General features: G+C 42.5%; 1 protein-coding gene across 1 annotated transcript in view; it reads right to left on the bottom strand.

Moving 5' to 3' along the window:
- The window catches only part of COL4A4 (collagen type IV alpha 4 chain), a 120148-nt gene that overhangs the window by 26753 nt on the left and 74776 nt on the right, over positions 1 to 18619 (bottom strand). Inside the window, exons 33-40 of the mRNA XM_067561705.1 lie at positions 18384 to 18447; positions 14930 to 14998; positions 14196 to 14303; positions 13725 to 13832; positions 5166 to 5237; positions 4090 to 4218; positions 3521 to 3628; positions 1282 to 1437 (exon numbers count right to left, since the gene is read on the bottom strand). Coding sequence (XP_067417806.1) covers positions 1282 to 1437; positions 3521 to 3628; positions 4090 to 4218; positions 5166 to 5237; positions 13725 to 13832; positions 14196 to 14303; positions 14930 to 14998; positions 18384 to 18447 — 814 coding nt within the window. The remainder of the gene's footprint in view (positions 1 to 1281; positions 1438 to 3520; positions 3629 to 4089; positions 4219 to 5165; positions 5238 to 13724; positions 13833 to 14195; positions 14304 to 14929; positions 14999 to 18383; positions 18448 to 18619) is intronic.

Raw genomic sequence — 18619 nt, 5'->3', positions numbered from 1 at the left:
TCCCTCCTCCAGAACCAGCCTGCAGGATCCCAGAGAGAAACCCCCACCACTGGAGCCGCTGTCTGAAGGCCAAGGCGGTGCCGACTCCAAGTATCTCTCAGTGCCGTATGGAGAGTGGCGGCATTCCAGCACCAGCGAACGGTACGGAGATCCTACGCATTGGGTGTGATGGGACCGGCACTTGTTCTTGGATTTCTTGTAAGGACTAGGAGAGCGGGGTCGAGGTCCCAGGGAAGCGCACCGGCAGTCCGGTGACCTGAGATGCTCCGAGGCCCGATGTTGTTCTGCCGTTCCATGCCAGTCATTTGGGGACTGTTTGCCGGCTTGCCCTTTGATAGGCTACCCACCAGTATCGGTGCCAAGTCCTGGTGCGGTGGCCTGCCGTCCCTTGGCGTCGGCGGCACAGGTATTGCCAGGAGGTCTTTCATTGCTTGAAAGGCCTCCAGGGTCGATGGCACCACCAAGTGGTGAAGCCCTTTACCACTACCTGGAGTTGGTGGGGGGCCTGGTGCCGTGGGGATTGGTGGCCCGATGAGGATCTTACTTGGTCCTCCATATTTTTCTTCATCTTATCCGCTGGCGAGCACCCTCTTCTTTTTTGGTACTGGGGATGGTGATCAGTGCCGAGAAGACAACGAAGGTGCTGGAGGGGCACTGCATACAGAGGCTACAGTGCTCGGTGCTGAGTCTGATCTGCCTGGCTCTGACATAGGTCTGAGTGCCAACTCCATAAGCCTTTAAGCCAAACGTTGAGGTCCTTTTTAGTCCGTGGGCAAAAACTTTTGCAGCTTTTGCACTTCTCACAGATGTGAGCTTCCCCTAGACACTTCAGGAAACTTTGATGCGGGTCGCTCCTTGGCATAGACATCTTACATGAAGCACAGGGCTTAAATCCTGGGAACAGGGCGTACCCCGACCCTGGGACTCAAACAACTACAATGCTATGACTAACTACTGTGAAAAATTAACCATTTAGACAAGAACAATAATGAAAACCACTAGATTCGAGAAGACTGGCGAGAACAAGAGACATTCCAGCACTGTCTTTGGCGATAAGGAACTGAGAAGGAGGTGAAGCCAGCAGTGCCTATATGCAGACACATATGCACGTCACTGTAGGGGATGCTAGAGTCAGCCCTATGGGTACCACAAGGGGAAGAATTTCTGGCACCCATGCATGTGGCGCACACACACACACACACACACCTAAACTGGACATTTAGAGGAATGCGTGAAGGCAGGTATTCACTCAATCAAAACCACACACTTTTTAAATCATACCTTTCGGGCCTCCCCTGCCTCGATTTCCTGGAAAGCCTTTGGCTCCTTGTTGCCCTGGCTGGCCAGGAATACTGGGTGCACCTGGATCACCAAATTCACCCAGATCGCCTTTGACAAAGATAGTCTTTCCAGGAGGGCCAGGGTTGCCAAGCGGGCCTAAAACAAAATAACTGATATTAATAATGCACTCGCAAAGGGTAATCTTTCAGAAGTGCTTAAGTCCCACTGAATTTCAATGGGAAGTAGGATCATAAGTCAGTGAGGTGTTTTAGAAAATGTTGCCCTAAGTCCTGCTCCAAGGTAATACAAGGGAGGAAATCCCCATGGGACTGCCCCCCGAAACTACTGGGCTCCTCTGCAGTCAGTAAGAGGCAAGCCATCATCAGCATATGCACAATGAGCCCAGCCATTTAATGGCATCATCATCAGCCAGGTGGAGAGCCAGTCACCCGTTGTTGAAATAAGTCAGTGGGCACTCGACAATGATATATGGCATAGTCTGGAGATGACCACAGCTGCATTGGGGTCATTAGGAAAACTCCACTGAAAGAGATTGGCCACACAGTTGCCCTGTCCTGTTCAAAAGCAGTTCAGAGATGACTACAGGTGCCCTGGCAGATCAAAACCTGGTGGACAGATGTTTGGGTTCGTGAAGAGACAGTGATTAACCACCTTTGTTATTGACCACTCGTTGCGCCAACAGATTCCACCGTCATGTCCTGTGGTGGCATAACTTACCATAAAGGGTGTCTAGAAGACAGATAAGCTGGTGGGTGGTCAAAGAGGTGTAAGAAGAATGACGGAGTCTATTCTCATGGATCTTAGCCAACAGCGTGACAGAGACCTGGTGCGTGCCATCTGCATTGAGACCCCACATGTCCATGCTGGCTCTGTGCTCCTGACTGCCCTCCCCTCCCCAACTCCCAACAGCCTGATACTTCTCTACCCCCTACTCTCCCACCCCCACTGCTCTTAGAAAAGCAATTTTACCTCTGTTCTTTTTGTAAATGGCTTTTCTATACACGCGTCATCATTTTAAGGACTAATATCACAGGCCCTTCCAGCAAGTGCTCTGCAGCCTACTGGAGAGCTGTGAATCAACTTTTTTCAAGGATGAAAAGTTCTTCTCTCTTATTGGAACTTAAAACTGTCACTTGTCCAGAACCAAATATTGCCTGTCCTATGCCTCCTGCTTGTGTCATTTAAGAGAAAAATCCCACAATTAGGGGAAAAGAAGGAACAATGCTTTTAAAAAAGGCCAACTGTCAGAAGCTGCTCAGAACTGTACAATGCTGGAAGTAATCCCGGCAGAGATTCATAAGCAGAAGGAGTGAAATTGAAGTGGACAGAAGTTCATGATGGTTCCAGTTTATCATATGGTCTTCAATTTTATCAAAATTACACCTATCAAAAGACAGGAGGTATTCAGTCCCAGAGTTTTAAGGGGAGCTATCCTGTGATCCTATAGAGATAGAGGGGAGGAGCACTAAAATAGTGGAAAGAAAAGATTCCCAATTTTCCAACAGAAAATGCAACTCTTGTTTGCGGGGCTGAGATGCTGGACCTTAAAATCATGACACTTTTAAGAATGGAAAAGCTATTTTAGCGGTCTTTTTATAACACCATCTTTTAGCCCTGTAGAGTTGCATTCACAGTGAATGTGTTTACAAGTATATGTTGGGGAATACTAAAATAGTCCCAATAAAATTTTAAACACACTCTAATATGCTTGCAAAATAGTTCCCACCCCCGTAGTATATATATATCACAGAGTACGTGATGGTGTGGTTTAAAGATTGTATTAGAACTCATATGGAAGCCTACATAATGCATCCTGATAAAACCTTTATACCATACCACATAATCATCACGATGATAGATATCTCTAGTAAAATGGGGATAATAATACTTATCTCCTCTGTAAAGTGCTTTGAGCTCTATGGATGAAATGCACTTTACAAAGGAGATAACTATTGTTATACCCATTTTACAGATGGGAAACTGAGGCATGGGGGGTGGCATGACTTGCCCAAGGTGTTACCCAGCAGACCAGAGATAAGATTAGAGTGCAGATTTCCTGAGTCCCTGTCCAGCATCCTATCCACTGTGCCCCTCTCTGTGTATTCACAGAACAGCCATATTTATTACTCTTTGCTCCTACCCAAATCACATGCATATATATGATTAGAATACAGTATTCATTGTTTTGGTTAATTGATCATGTTTGATTTTCTTGTACCTCTGATGCCATGTGAGCCAGGTGGCCCCTGATCACCTGGAGGACCAGGAGCTGCAGTTTCAGGAGATCTTCCCACAGGTCCTGCAGGCCCGGGAGCTCCTTTTCTACCTAAAGTAGCAGATCATATGCTAAAAGTTTTGAGTTTTCAGTATTTTATCATTTGGATTACAGAAATAAAATACTAATTTAAGGGAGATAAGGAGAAAAAATCATGCAGAACATGATGTTAACACCATAGCTGTGTGCTGGATGTTCCTATAAACAGACTGTGAGAGGCATTTGGCACAGAAAATATTATCTTTTTAAAAAAAAGATTAATTCCTTTCCATAATATCCACTTCCACAAATCTCATGCAACCCATGGTTTCAGTGATGTAACAGAATGATGCATTCTGGGAAATCGGTAGCAAGTCAGGAAATACTAGCATACTTCTTGGATGAGAAAAACAATTTTCTTAAAGATTTCCCAGATGCGTGTGCTGCATGGGCCTGCTAACCAAGTGGCAGAGAACTAGTTTAGTTTTCATTTCAGCTTTGCAGTTCATTGTTGAGGAAAAAATATTTCTTACCTGGGTGTCCTGGCAAGCCTATGTCTCCAGGAGGTCCTGGAAGAGAAATTCCTGGCTGACCAGGTTCGCCTCTGTCTCCTTTTGATCCAGGTGCTCCTCTGTATCCTGGAGGTCCTATTTCACTTTGACCTCCAGAGGAAAACAATTACAGTAGATGAAGTCTACAGTGAATGCAAATACAGAGGTACAGAATAGAAATAACAGTGCCAGATGATGATACTACTTTCAAGGTTAGCCCAGCTCTAGTTTTCTGGTTCTCACATGTAAGCGGGATAGTGTTTTGTTGAATCTGGCCCCTCATTCATCTTTTCAAAGGTATTAAGCTCCTTGATTCAAGGCTCTTTTTCAGAGCTTATTTTATGTGGCATACTCTGTGTCCTTCATTTGAAATTCTTAGTTTTATTCTTTTCCTTTCCATTTCTTAATTTTCATTTTTTTTTATTCTCATGATCTCGTAGACTGGTGCGTAGCATTGATTTTAACAGTGGTGAAGTAGGGTGTTTTGAAAGCTTCCAATAGATCCACCAGGAGTGAAGTCCTGGCTGCAGTGAAGTCAACTGCAAAACTCCCATTGGCTTCAGTGGGGCCGAGATTTTTCCCTCTGTCTCCTTTTAATGTATTTGCTATCTTGTTTTTCTTGTACATATAAAAGTTTGAGAGTTGGCTTCACTTGGAATCATCTGCACTGAACATTTTTATTGTACAAATATTCTCAAAGCATTCCAGCAATTCCATCAGACTATTAGACTTGTGGAGGATTTTAAGTCTTTCCGCACAAATAAGGTAACAAGGTGTCCCAATTCTATAGGAACAATCCCAATATTTAGGGCTTTTTCTTATATAGGTGCCTATTACCCCCTTCCCCCGTCCTGATTTTTCACACTTGCTATCTGGTCACCCATCCCACAAATGATTGCTGGTGTCTCTCTTTAGACCATTAACTTTTGGCACTCTTTTAAAGTTTAGTTTGATCCTTAATGATCTCTTCGGGACAGGCTAAATATCAAAATATCAGGGATCATTTCATATTGATTTTCAGTCTTTTAAAAAAAATTCTGTACGTTTTCATTTTTTACCTGGAACACCTGGTGAGCCCTTTTGACCTTGCAGTCCATTCAAGCCATCTAATCCAGGCAACCCTGATAAACCTTACAAGTATTGTAGACATTATTAGAAGCATGACTCAAAAAACCTGAAAATGTTCATTTAACAAAAGTATAAAAATGTATAAAAATTGACAATACATTTCTGGTTCAATACAGTGTTTGCTGAAAGCATTTTCACAACTGAAGAATGGACTACATGGTCACCAGATGAAGCCTGTTTTGAAAAGGGAGCATCATTTCTAGATTGCTGGATAGTGAAGGAAACATGAAAGCTGCAGAGGTAATTTCCTTTCATGTATTAGCAATCAGAAAATTCACCTTCAATCCTTAGTGTGGTTTTATTTTGAAAAGTTACTACAAAAATGGCACTTCCTTATGCATTGCATCTGCTCTGTGTGCATTGATAACCATCATGTACCAACTTGAGTGATAAAAATGAGATTTTACTGCTTTTTAGTCCTGTTAACCCTGAAAAACCAACACAGCTAAAATAGAGTGAGCTGTGGATTCTTCTATTTTGTGCAGGATTATTTACTCCTGACCTATGGGCCAGACTTTTGTAAGACCTATGGCTTATTTACGAGTTGAACTCCCAAAGTGTTGTGGGAGTCTTATTAAGAAGGGAGAGAGAGCTTGCCTAAGAATTGCCAGAAAAAGATTTGACAATTTTTGCAAGAATTGTTGAACAATAAGTATTATTTTAGATGTACTAATAATTGTAACAGCTGGTTAGCATAGGAGGATTTATAGAGATAAACCCCAGATGTTAATATACTGGAAATTTGGGGGGTAAAAATTATGTCTGTGAAAAACAGAAAATAAGTGAAAATGAAACTGTAGGCAGCTCTACTACAATTGTACCATGCTGTAAACTAAGTTCAGAACCAGACAAATAGTGCAAGCTAACTGTCTTGTCTACAGACTGCAGGAAGGGGTTCTCACAGATTGTACTGATGTATATCTCTTGCTGTTATGTGCTGTCTAACTAATTTTCTTAACTCAAATCAAACTGATTTATCCTGAGGTCTCTTAAATTACTGAATAAATCTGAATTTACTAACACCCTTATTGGTAACAAATTAGTAACATTACAAAATTATGTAAGCCAGACCTGTGCAAATCCTTTAAAGACAATGGGGTTGCACATATGTAACTGAGGACTTAAATTAGCATACAGACTTATTGTGCCTGGTGGTGATACACTACGTGGAAAGATCACAGACTGAGTTTCAGGATAGGCAGTTAGAAAGAACATTTTTTATTTTAAACTGAGGACATTTGATAAGAAGATAATTGAAACACAACAAACAAAGAACACTATGATGCCATTTTTACAATCTCTTTTCAGAGAAGAAATACTCTAATTTCTTTTCCCTTTTTTATTGGAGGGTAAAACCATGATAATTTTTAGTAAAGTTTTATTTATAGATTTTAAAACTTATTGACAAAATGCCTCAATTCAGCATAGAAATTACAATCAGTAAAATTAACTATAAATCACACCTTGCTGGCATTTACATCGAATTTTTTGCTTAGCAAACCATCTTGCTGAATTAAATGGCACATAACTTTTGTAGTAACACAGGTCAATTAGCTAACTGGCTTTAATATAATCTCTAGGTATTGTTTTAGCAGAGCTGAAATTGAGAACTTTCTGGATTGTGCCTTACTGTCTAAATATCAAACAATAAAGAGCTGCAAGGGAAAGTACTTCATTTTAAGATGGGGTAGAAGTTAATCCACACTACAGTGAAGGTACAGAGCTTGGTATGAAAAAGGCTATAATTTCTGAAGTATGCTTCAGTCATAGTAATAGCTCAGTCCTTCCCTTCTGAGGTTAGAGGGGAGCCAAACAGCTTTGTTTTAGGGGTCTTTTCTAGCAGAATGGTAGTATATTTAGTGTCCTGTAAAAAAACCAACATTCTCCTCATAACCTAAACATCTTCTGGAAATAGTCTAGCTAATTTCATTCCAGTTCCATTAGATACTTGTTTAAGGGGTACAAATTCTATCTCACATGCCTGTCTGATAGAGCTCTTCTTCAAGTTGATGCAGCCGTTTATTCCACGTAGCCCTGGTCTACACTGGCGACGGAGGTCGACGTAATGTCACTTATGTCGATCTCCCAATGCCTGTCTACACACTGGCACGGTACTTCCGTCGACGTAAAGCGCAGCAAAAGTTGACGTAATAAAACCACCTCCGCAAGTGGCGTAGCGCGTAATTCAAATTTCATGGGGCAATTTTGCTTCAGTGTAGACAGAGCATAACGTAATTTGACGTTAATGGCCTCTAGGAGGTATCCCATAATGCCCCATTGCGACCGCTCTGGACACTCGCGCTCTGCTGTTACATGGTCCCTCCCCTTGAATCTTCATTTCATGTGCAGCCACCATGAAGAGAGCTTTGTAGCTGAACTCCTCATGGCTACTGCAAGACCCAATGCGCTACAACATGGAGTTAACCAGAGATCTTAAACCTCATCGGTCTGTGGGGCAAGGAGTCCATTATGCCTCAGCTCAGAGCCAGCAAAAGGAATTTGGACATTTACAGGAAGATATCACAGGGCATGTTGGAGAATGTCCCTGTTGTGCCGTGCAGCAGTGCCATGTGATGATCAAGGAGCTACAGCAAGCATATCAAAAAGCCAGGGAAGCTAACAGCCATTCTGGCTCCTCGCTCAAAACATGCCGCTTCTACGAGGAGCTGCTTGCAATTCTCGGCGGAGACCCCACCACGGTGCTGCCATGCAGCATCAATACCTCCGTTGCATCCCAGTCCAGGGATGATAAGGACTCCATGGACGAGGAGGAGGATGAGGAGAGCAGGGTGCAGAAGAGTGGGGTGTCCCTTCTCCCAGACAGTCAGGACCTATTCCTGACCCCAGAGCAGTCCAGCAGTACACAGGACAGCAATAATGAACCCTGGGGAAGGCACATCTGGTGAGTTTTATTTTTCTTCTTAGCAATTATGTCCTTTTAAATGGGGGGGGGGAAGGGATTTCAGGGGTTTAGCATACTGTACTGGGGGGTTACTCGCGGAACAAATTTTTATGTGCAGAGGTATGCACCGAAAGTCATCCGTTAATATCTCAAGGAAACTTTCATGTAGGTAATCTGTTATCCTTTGCACAAGATTTTGGGGGAAGGCAGCCTTTTTCCTTCCTCCCCTGTAGGATACTTTGCCACGCCACGCTGCAATCAAGTAAGCCGGAATCATGGTGGAACACAGCACAGCGGCATAAGGGCCAGGCCAGTGCCCCGCTCTGTGCAGCAAATCTTCCCTTTCCTTGTGCGTTACCCTCAGGAGACTGATATCGCTCATGGTCAGCTAGGGAAGACGGCGCATGTTTAAAATACCTGAGCTACACAGCTGATACCCTGTACCTCTCTATTCCCCTTTGTATTGTCCTTCCAAGTCACTTTAATTATTTGGCTTTGTTTTATGAAGAGACTATTAACCCGCCCGTGCTGTCCTCAGATCCACTGTGGCCACCTCGTGACAAAACGGCCATCTTAATTAAACGGTTGCGCCTGATCACCCTTCTCAAACAGGACATTTGAAATGAGCTTTTTAGAGATCATTAATCCTCTTTATAGCATAGTAAATTGCTCCTGGCTTACCATCTCTGTAACAGCACAGCGAGCCAACCCTTCTGAGGTGTTCGGAATAGAATGTGGGTCTGGCTTAGGATTGTGCACACTAAGGGGAGTATTTTATACATTGTTGCAGTTGCTTCTTTTTCTTGGGTCTGCTAACAATGGCAATGTTGTGTATTTCTTTTTGTTCTGTACACACCTCAGCCTTGGTCCCGCCCCTCGAACTGCTTCAGAAAAACTATCGCAGATCAGAAAGAGGAAAAAAAATTGTGGGATGACATGTTTGGCGAGCTCATGAATGCCTTCGCGGCCGCAGGGACAGCTCCAAGCGTGGCCTGATTTCCGTAAAATGAATGAGTGAAGTAGCAGCATAAAACTAATAAAATGCCTCCTCATAAAGAACAGGACATTTCTGCAACTAACAAGTTTTCACTATCAGGTGTATAAAAGCTCTTCAAATGGAGGGCAATTTGGAAATCCTTGTCATTGCAGCATGACTCCCAGTGCTGCAGCAAACAGGTATTGTGCAATACAATAAACTGTTTTCCTGCAGATTACACAGCAACAAGGAATTTATCATTGTATTATACCAGCACTTTCTACCTTCCTACAGATAATCAGAAAAAGCTTCCATGTAAACCTCATTTTTCAGTGGTTTATAAGCCAACTGCCCAAGTTTGCTGTAGGCTGAAACTGAAAAAATGAATATGTACAAAAATTAATTTTTCTCTTTCAGAACCATTTATTATGGACTCAAGTGTGGCTCTGCCCTGAGCCCCGTGTGTGAGGCAATACGTTGTTCTGCTACCACAGGAGCAATTTGGGAACCAGACTGTGACCGCCCAGTAAAAACAAATGGATGAATTATATAACCATAAATGAAGCTATTTTAGTATAATGTTGATATAACATACCCTAAATTTTAATTAGCTATATGTGGCAGGCAGCTGACTCCCCCCTAGCGGGTCTCACACTTTGGTTGCTTGTAGTGGGGCCAGGGCGTCTCTAGTCACCCCATCTTCCCCGAGGAGGGGGTAGGGACCCGGGCCCACCCGCTCCTCCGGGTCCCAGCCCAGGGGCCCTATGAGAAGCAGCTAGGTGCTGCTGGCACCGTGTTCCCAACTGCACTTCTCTTCCCCTGGGCTAATTTTCCCCCTCCTTCTGGCTTCTTGAGCCTGGTACCTTTCTCCAGCCTGTTACTCCACAGAATCTCTGCACTCTGGTCTGTTCCTCCTTGCAACTCAGCACTCCTACTCCTCCCAGCTCGTGCCCTGTCTGTTTGGGGCGGAGGTTATTTTATGGAGCACCTGGCTCGTCCCTAATTGGCTCAGCTGCTCCTAATTGCCCCCTAACGAGACTCAGCTAATCTGCAGGGAACAGAGCTCTGAGCATTCTGAGGCTTACGTATCTGCCGTAAATCACTTTCCTACAGCTTTCTGCCCTCGCTATATCACATATAATACACAAAATTTACATTGTATCCTTTAAGAGGGAACTGAAGTTTAGATGCACAATTTGTTCCATCTAAATACAGTGATTGCCATGAAAGGCATAATTTATCATTGATTGGAAGTATTTCTAAATGTAATCTGCCAATAGATCAACTTTCTTGCAAACAGTACTTATTTTGTTATCACATTTTGACAAAATGAACCAATCATATGAGAATTTGTATATTTGAATGGGCCACCCTTAATAATAACATTTTCCACTACAGTGTGCTCTGCTATTCATATTCTTGTTTGTTGTACGTAGAGTAACAGTGGCACTACATGGCCAGAGAGTAAATACTGTGTAATTGAAGTGTTAGTAAAATATCTATCTTCAGAGAATTTTACTTTTCTTGTGTCAAATTCTGCCCTCAGAATTACACTGGCTGAAGCAGAATTTAACATTTGTGTCTCTGCTTCCTTATTTACTTTAGATTGAGCCTGATTTTTTGGTTAACATTTGTAATTTAAGGGTGGAGCTTTTCAAAGGTGCTCAAAGTTGTCCTAACTCTTCTAGCTATTCAACTCAAAGGGAGTTTTACTATTGACTTCAATTGGAGCAGACGTAGGCCAATGCTAAGCACTTTTGAAAATCCTTCTCTATTTTCAGTTACATTTGTTATTGCACAAAACTCCCAGTAATTCCTGACCCCATGACTTGAACTGTAATGTGTCACTAAAGCCTTGTCTACACTAGAGAGTGTTGTGGATGCAAGTTACAGTGATGATCAAAAAGTGCTATAATTACACTTGTGCCTGTTCACACAACTTGTGTCGCCAAAGTGCATCTACAGTTGGTGCTCTAGCATCGATAGTGAAAGCAGTGCACTGTGGGCAGCTATCCCTCCGTGCAACTCACCACTTTGTGCCACTAGGAGTTGTGGGAAGGCGGAGAGGATCACAACATGTCCCATGATGCAGTGATTTCCCTCCCATCATTCCATGGGTTTCCGACTGTGTTTCATGGCATTTTTCAATGGCCCCAGTTTCCTGTGTGCCCGCCAGCTATATCTGAAAAGAGGGATCCTGCACTGCTCTCCACTGTTGTTGTCAGTCTTCTGAACACATCACGCCAGCTCATGCAGTATAGTATGATCTCCCAAAAGGAACAGGATTTCAAGGCACCTGACCTGCTGGGTGCCATGTAAACAAACAACTCCGGATTACTGTTTGCATTCACGGAGCATCTGCATATGGTGCACTGCCACTTTTGGGTGCGTAAAACAAACAGTGAGTGGTGGGATTGCATCATTATGCAGGTCTGGGATGATGAGCAGTGGCTGCAGAACTTTCAAATGAGCAAAGCCACCTTCATGGAACTCTGTGAGGAGTTCACCCCTGTCCTATGGCACAAGGACACCGGAATGAGAGCTGCCTTCCTGGTGGAGAAGCGCGTGGTGATCGCCATGTGGAAGCTGGCAACTCCAGGCTGCTAATGGTCAGTCGCTAATCAGTTTGGAGTCGGGAAGTCCACCATGGGTGCTGTGTTATCGCAAATGTGCAGGGCCATTATTCTGCTACAAAGAGCTGTGAGTCTTGGAAATATGTATGAAATTGTGTTTGGCTTCACAGCGATGGGATTCCCTAACTATGGTGGGGCAACAGATGGCACGCATATCCCAATTTTTGCCCCGGATCATCTTGCAGCAGCGTACATTAATAGAAAGGGGTTCTTCTTTATGGTACTGCAGGCGTTTCACTGACATCAACGTGGGTTGCTCAGGGAAGTTGCAGGATGCACGATCTTCAGGAGCACTGGCCTGTACAGAAAGCTGCAAGCAGGGACTTTCTTTCCAGACGAAAAGATTCCAATGGGAATGTACGTTTGGCCGATTAAAAGCTCGCTGTTGATGGCAAGTTAGATCTAAATGAGGAAAATATTCCCATGGTTATAGCTTCCTGCTGTGTGTTCCATATCTGTGAAGCTAAGGGTTAAAAGTTTCCTGCTGGGAGGAGTGCAGCGGCAGATCGACTTGTGGCTGACTATGAAAAACCACATGTCAGAGCTATTAGAGGGGCACAAGAGCGGTTATTTGAATCAAGGAGGCCTTGACAAGCCATTTTGACAAAGAGCACCAATAAGGTGTCTTTGTAAATAGCAGTGGGCCATCCTGTGACTGCTAGCCAGCTTGCACTGTTTCAATATAAGCTGCAACCACTGTGTGCAAGAGACAAAGATTACTTATCCTTCACAGAGTATATCTTTATTAAATAACAATTATTCACAACACACACAAAAAGCTGGGCTGGAGGAGAGAAAGCAGTGAGAGGCAGTGTGAACTATGACAGCTGGGTGTAAGTCCAGCTATCATTCTGGAAGCTGTTTGAAGGAATGGAATGAATAGGGTACCAAGAAGGGCTAGGAGTTTGGTGGGAATGTGTGGGTGGAGCAAGGGGAGGGCATGGAAAGCAGTTCTGGATTGGCTGCAAAGGGAGGCGAGCATGCATGAATTCAGTCTGCAGCGTTATGAATGACGTTAGCAGCTCTGTTTGTTCCTCCATGACTTTTATCATGCACACATGACCTGCTTTTATTCGCTCCTGGTTTTACCTCTTCTCCTGCCTATAAATTTTTTGTTTTTTGGTCACATTGTGTCTCCAGGTCCCTTTTTCTTTTTTTTTTTCCGCCCCAGAGGACTAGCTCAAACCCTCTGGGGTCGAGAAGTCCTAGCTCCCCATGTAACCAAATGGCCTAGTCCCCGGCTCCGCGTTGTCCTTCAACTTGACCTCCTCGTCCATGACTTCTTCGTCGGGGTTAAGTCCGGTGTCTCCGGGCACATGGAGGTATCCATGGGTCACTTAGTGGTGGAGGTGGGGTTGCTGCCGAGGATGGCTTTCAGCTCCTTATAGATGCGGCAGGTCTTTGGCCAGAGTGATGGCTTGACTCCCTAGCCTTTTGGTACCCCAGCGTGTCTTGTTCATAGTCCTCCTTCACCATGCCACGAGAAATCTGACCATAGTATCAAAGTTCCTTTGGCTGGAGCAGAGCTGGGACTGCATTTGGTGCGTGCAGCCAACCTGGGAAGCTGCGATGTGAGTTCTCCATGCCAACCAAGCAGGAAGTGGAATTTCAAAAATTCCTGGGACTTTAGAGGAGGAGGGACAGATGGCTATAGGGCAGCGGAGTTCAAACTGATGGCCAGAGTGGTCAGGATGGACATTGTGGGACACCTCCTGGAGGCCACTTACCATGACATAACCAAGCACAGTGTTTACACTGACGCTTTGTCGCTAAAAGTTTGGCACAAAAAGCCCTATGCCTTTCATCAAGGTGGTTTTATTCTGTCGCAAAATCAAGCGAGTTAGGTTGCCCTGGGGGGCAGGAGGGGGGGAGATTGTAATGTGTACACCACTTCTGTTTTGGCACAAAAAGCTGACTTTCGTCGACAAAAGTCTGTGGTGTAGACTAGTCCTAAAACTGCACTGTTTATAACACTTACCTTTCCTGCCTGGGGGACCAGGTAATCCTGGCAATCCTGCAGCTCCTAAAAGCCCGGTATTACCTTGTTCACCTGGAACTCCTGGCAATCCCGGAACATTCATAGCACCTGAAGGTGGAAAATATTTTTAATATGCAAACCTTTTTATTCCTATCCTCTTAGCTGTTATTTCTCCCATACTATTTAGTGCACTATGGTTATTTACCAGCCCCTGGAACCAAAAATTCTATCTAAAAGGTTTCAGCTTTCCCTCAATCTCCTTTATGGCCCTTCTTGGAAGAATCTCTGTTACTTTGCTCCAATGGTTTCTAATACAAGCCTTCATGCTGCCTCTGATGCCGACCCACTCTCCATTGCCGGCTTCATTAGCTGCACGGTTTTGAATTACACTGCAGACTGCCTCAGTTTTTGTCCATGCTGAAGTAATTCTCATCCATTTCTGGTGAGTTTTTTTTTTTAACTTGACCTTACCTGGAAAGCCTGGTGTTCCTGGGGATCCAGGCAGCCCCTTGGGTCCTTGTCTTCCAGGTTCCCCTTGGAAACCTGGTAAACCCTGCTCACCTAGGAATCCACAGGTTCCTTAAAGAAAGATAAACATAACAGTTTCAGGTTTAAAGACATCCATGCCTCACCATGTAGTATGTTTAAAAAATGCCAAGTGCCATATGCTCCCTCATGTCGTACCCCTGAATAAAGGAAGAGCTTTACACAAATAGGTCAGCATTTCAGAAACACAGACGTGTTTATTAGTGCTGTTTCCCTCTGGTTTCTCTGATGTATCAACTGTGCATTTATTTAAAGTAGAGACAAAGCATGGAATTACTGATCTTCCTTTTACTCTCAATATGATTGGGAAGAAGTTGACAGATCTTCATTGTTCCTTCTCCTTCCATGTGACTGAAGCAGAAGAAGGGCCTGTTCCCAGAGACAGCTAGAGGCAGAACTTTCTGGTAGTTTGCAGAGTGCTCATCAATGAGGCATCTGGACAATAGCAGACCCTACCTCCTGTGTTCTTTACTGGACTATATTATACATAAAATATATATGTAATATAAGGCCCTGGGCTTCAAAAGGCCCAAAGTAATTGTGTGTTAATCATTAGTATTAGGCTGGAAATGCAGAAAGCAGCAAAAAATGAAAAATATCTTATAGCAACTTTCAAATTTATTTAAGCACTAATTTGTTTCCTAATAACCCAAATGTACCTGGTGATCCACGATCTCCTGGAGGACCTTTTTGACCAGGCAGACCATTGCCTGAGTCACCTCTGTTACCTATTAAAGTAAAAAATACAAATAACTTGTGTTAGACACCAGTGTCCTTTTCATCTGCAAAACCAAAGATAGATTATTTTGCAGACCCAGTAACTTACAAATATTAATAGCTAAAAGTACAGAAACAATTCTCAATTAACCCTCCCCCCCCCCCAATTTTTATCATTTTATTATATTGGACCAAAAGAAAACAAAAACTAGAGAATAGTCCTTGATAAATTTATACTATGAAACAGAATGTGGGACCAAGGGAAAATCTTCTTTGTAAGTGATTATGTTAAGTTTTTATATTAAATATGGATAGTATATGTCAGGGGTGGCCAAACATTCTGCCCAGCGGGGAGGGGTATCTCAGAGGGGTCACTATCCTTTAGCCCCACCACCCTGTCGCAGGGCGGAAGGTCTGAGCTCCCCGCCTCAGTCTGGTAGGAGGAGAATGGGGGGCTGAGGCATATGGGGCTCTGCGGAGCTGCACTTTAACTGTAAAAGAGTTGCATGTGGCTCACGAGCCACAGTTTGGCCACCTTGATATATGTGTATTTTTTATACTGCAGTGTCACCTAAGCATCCAATTGGGAATGGGCCCCTCTTGCGCTAAGTCCTGTGCAGACAAAGTAACAGATGTTAAATATGTTAAATATGCCGTCAGCATACTAAAAATAAGTATATCAATCAACATTTTGGGAGCTTCAGTCTTCTGTCTACATAAGTACTTGTATATCCCCCATCATCTTCATAACTGAGTGCCTATTGAAGGTTTAATCTTTCAGTTGCTTTCGTAGGCTTGATTTAGCCTTCATGATTGATTTATTTGTGAAATCTCTAGCATAGGAAGATGCACACAAAAGTCCTAAAGCTGTGGACCAAGGTAAATAGTGTATTATAAAACATTTAGCAAATGGTAACAGAATTAATAGAAAAGTACATAGAGGAGAAACATTGAAATGACTTTCTGGCAATCAGGAAGCTTTGGACTGTAGAGGTGCCTCATTTCTGCTGTAGGAGAGAAATGTGAATGGACACAGACACAGCATAAATATAATATCCCTTACTATTTCTAGTTAATTAAATAATGTTGGCCTTGAACATTTAAGGGCAATTTTTGAGGAGCAAATTGCATTAGCTACTGAATATTACAGCATTCTATAGTTTGTGACAGGTCAATGTAAAAGCCTAGATAGGTGGAGATATTATATCCCCATTTCCCTAATACATCATTTCATTCTCAGACTGTCTGACCAAAAGCCATATCCTGAGGCATCAATTCAGTTTACATTCAGTATGACTCCCATTAAGTTCAATGGGAATTTGCCTGAGTAAAAACTCAGTAAGGATCTCAGTAACCACTGCCCCAGATTTAAAAAGTGTTACATGAATACCAAGTATTACAATAAATCACTGACAGTTCCTACAGAAATAACTTTGAAAAGGCAAGGAAAATCAGCACAGTTTAAATCTATTTACTCAGAAAAGGCTTCTTAAGAGCAATTTTTCGGTTTTTGAGTCAGCACAGATGCTGTGTCTGGCCTTCTCTATTTTTCCTTCCTTTAAAACAGACTCTCTTTCTGTTGTTGCTATTCCTCAAACTCCTCCCACATTAAATTCATGGTTCCACAGCCTTTTACCCCAGAATATTATGCAGTTATCTAACACTTTCCACTTGTTCCTGCTGGCCTCTAGATTCTCTCTCTGAGATTGCTGTGAAACACACAGAAAAGCCTCTTGAATTCAGGTGTTATCAGTGATTCTGTCATAGCAATCCTCCCTGACTAGAGGAGATCCTGTTTAATGACTGCCACATACTTGAGCCAACTTTAACATTTTTTCAGTTACATGTGTTTAACCCCCTTTAACTCTTTTCTGATAAAGGAATTCTCTTTGTCTCAAATATTTGTTCATAAATTCTTTTATATTTTTTGCCAAAATACATTCCCTGGCTGGGAAGATACTGAATTGCTAGAGACATGGAGAAGATAATCTGGAGGAGGAATTTCCCTTGCTCTGTACTTTTCTCCAAATAAATCACTGGTCTTCAGATTCTTTTACTCTTATTTTTATATGAACTAGTTTTAAGAAGAAAATTTTATTCTAGGGAAGCTTGGAGCAATAGAACAATATGGCTGATACCTGTTGCTCTTCATAAACTGCCTTTAAATATTCCAGGTCAAATTTTCAACGTGGTCTCAGTCCATCCTCTAAATAGGAATGTCAAAAATTGCACATGAAAACTTGTGGGTGTCCAAAGTTGTGTGTGTGTGTAAACTGTCTACCAAATTTGTGTACACAAATCAGATTTACAGCTGTCTCAAACACTCAAAAATCATACGCCAGATCCCGCAGAAGCCTGGGATTTAAAAATAATTATAAATTATGTTGGTTTTTTTTACCATTTTCTGATGTCACCTTTTTAGGGAATCTTCCATGTCAACTGGTGTGAGATCATCTTATGTTCAAAATTCAGCCAGAAATATACATGCAAAAAGCAAGCTGCCTTGTTTACTGATCACCCTCTTCGATCCCCAGGGGTGTGGAGAGCTCCCATTTTCTCTCTCTCTATTCTCTTCTCTAGATAGACAAGGCAGGCAGTTGCTAATTCTCCCCACAGTCTCCTGTTCCCACCTATTCTCTAAATTTATCATTTCCGTATTTCCCTCCCTTTCTCCTCAGTCTCCTCCTCATCACATTTTCCCACTCTGTCATGCCACATTTCCATGCATCCCCTTTGAGATAAACTTCATGAGTTTGGAGGCAGAAATCCAAATACAACGAGAACCCTTTAAAAAAAAAAAAAAACTCACACAGTTGTGAGACTTGCAATAAAATTGTGAGTTGACAACACTGGCCAAAAAACATGCACACATCTAGAGGCCACTTTTGAAAATGTGTCCCTTGGTTGTCTATAAAATAGTTTCAAGTTCATCTTTTCATGCAAGTACTTTTTTTCTTCTGTCTTCTGTTCCATTAATGGGTGATGTTCCCCTTTCTCCTTAAGTCACAAACTTACTGTACCTGAAAACTAATACAAGTTTAACCACAAAAACCATCTAGATAACCATTCTCTGATCTGTCATTTGATCCCATGGTATTTTATAAGTGCATTTTTTTCAGCTGAAGTTATGATCTTGTGAAATTTAACTAAGAGAGTCAACTTCAAAGTCACTAAGAACCTTTTCTTTTTAAAAGTGATAAATCACCAACTGTCTTACTAAAGTTAAATGTAAACTTTTTATTTAGGCATAAAACAGTCTTGCATTTAATGATTTTCACAGGTGAATTATCTCTTCCTCTATTTCTTTCTCCTCGAGGGTGCATTAAACGTATCATTATACAGCAACATAAAAAAATGCTGTTTATTTTATATAGCTTGTATGTTTCAGCTCATTACCTTTAGGTCCTTTTGCACCATCAAGTCCGGTACTTCCAGGAATTCCTGGTAAACCTCGCTCACCCTGATACATTATTAAAAAAAATATGCTGTGTTTCAAATATAATATAAATAACAGGCACAATCTGTAAAAGCATTTGACTCTGTTCCACTGATAAACAGATTGAAACTAAATTTTAATATTATTGTGTCTTCACTGTATGATTTTCTATTGAGTAATCCACTAGTCTGTGTGA

This window comes from Emydura macquarii, unplaced genomic scaffold (genome assembly GCF_026122565.2).
Source record: "Emydura macquarii macquarii isolate MOO-44397 ecotype Brisbane River unplaced genomic scaffold, CSIRO-AGI_Emac_v2 contig_18, whole genome shotgun sequence".
Taxonomy (NCBI): domain Eukaryota; kingdom Metazoa; phylum Chordata; order Testudines; family Chelidae; genus Emydura; species Emydura macquarii.
The sequence above is the reverse complement of the archived record's forward strand: the minus strand, read 5'-3'. Positions and strand labels throughout refer to the sequence as shown.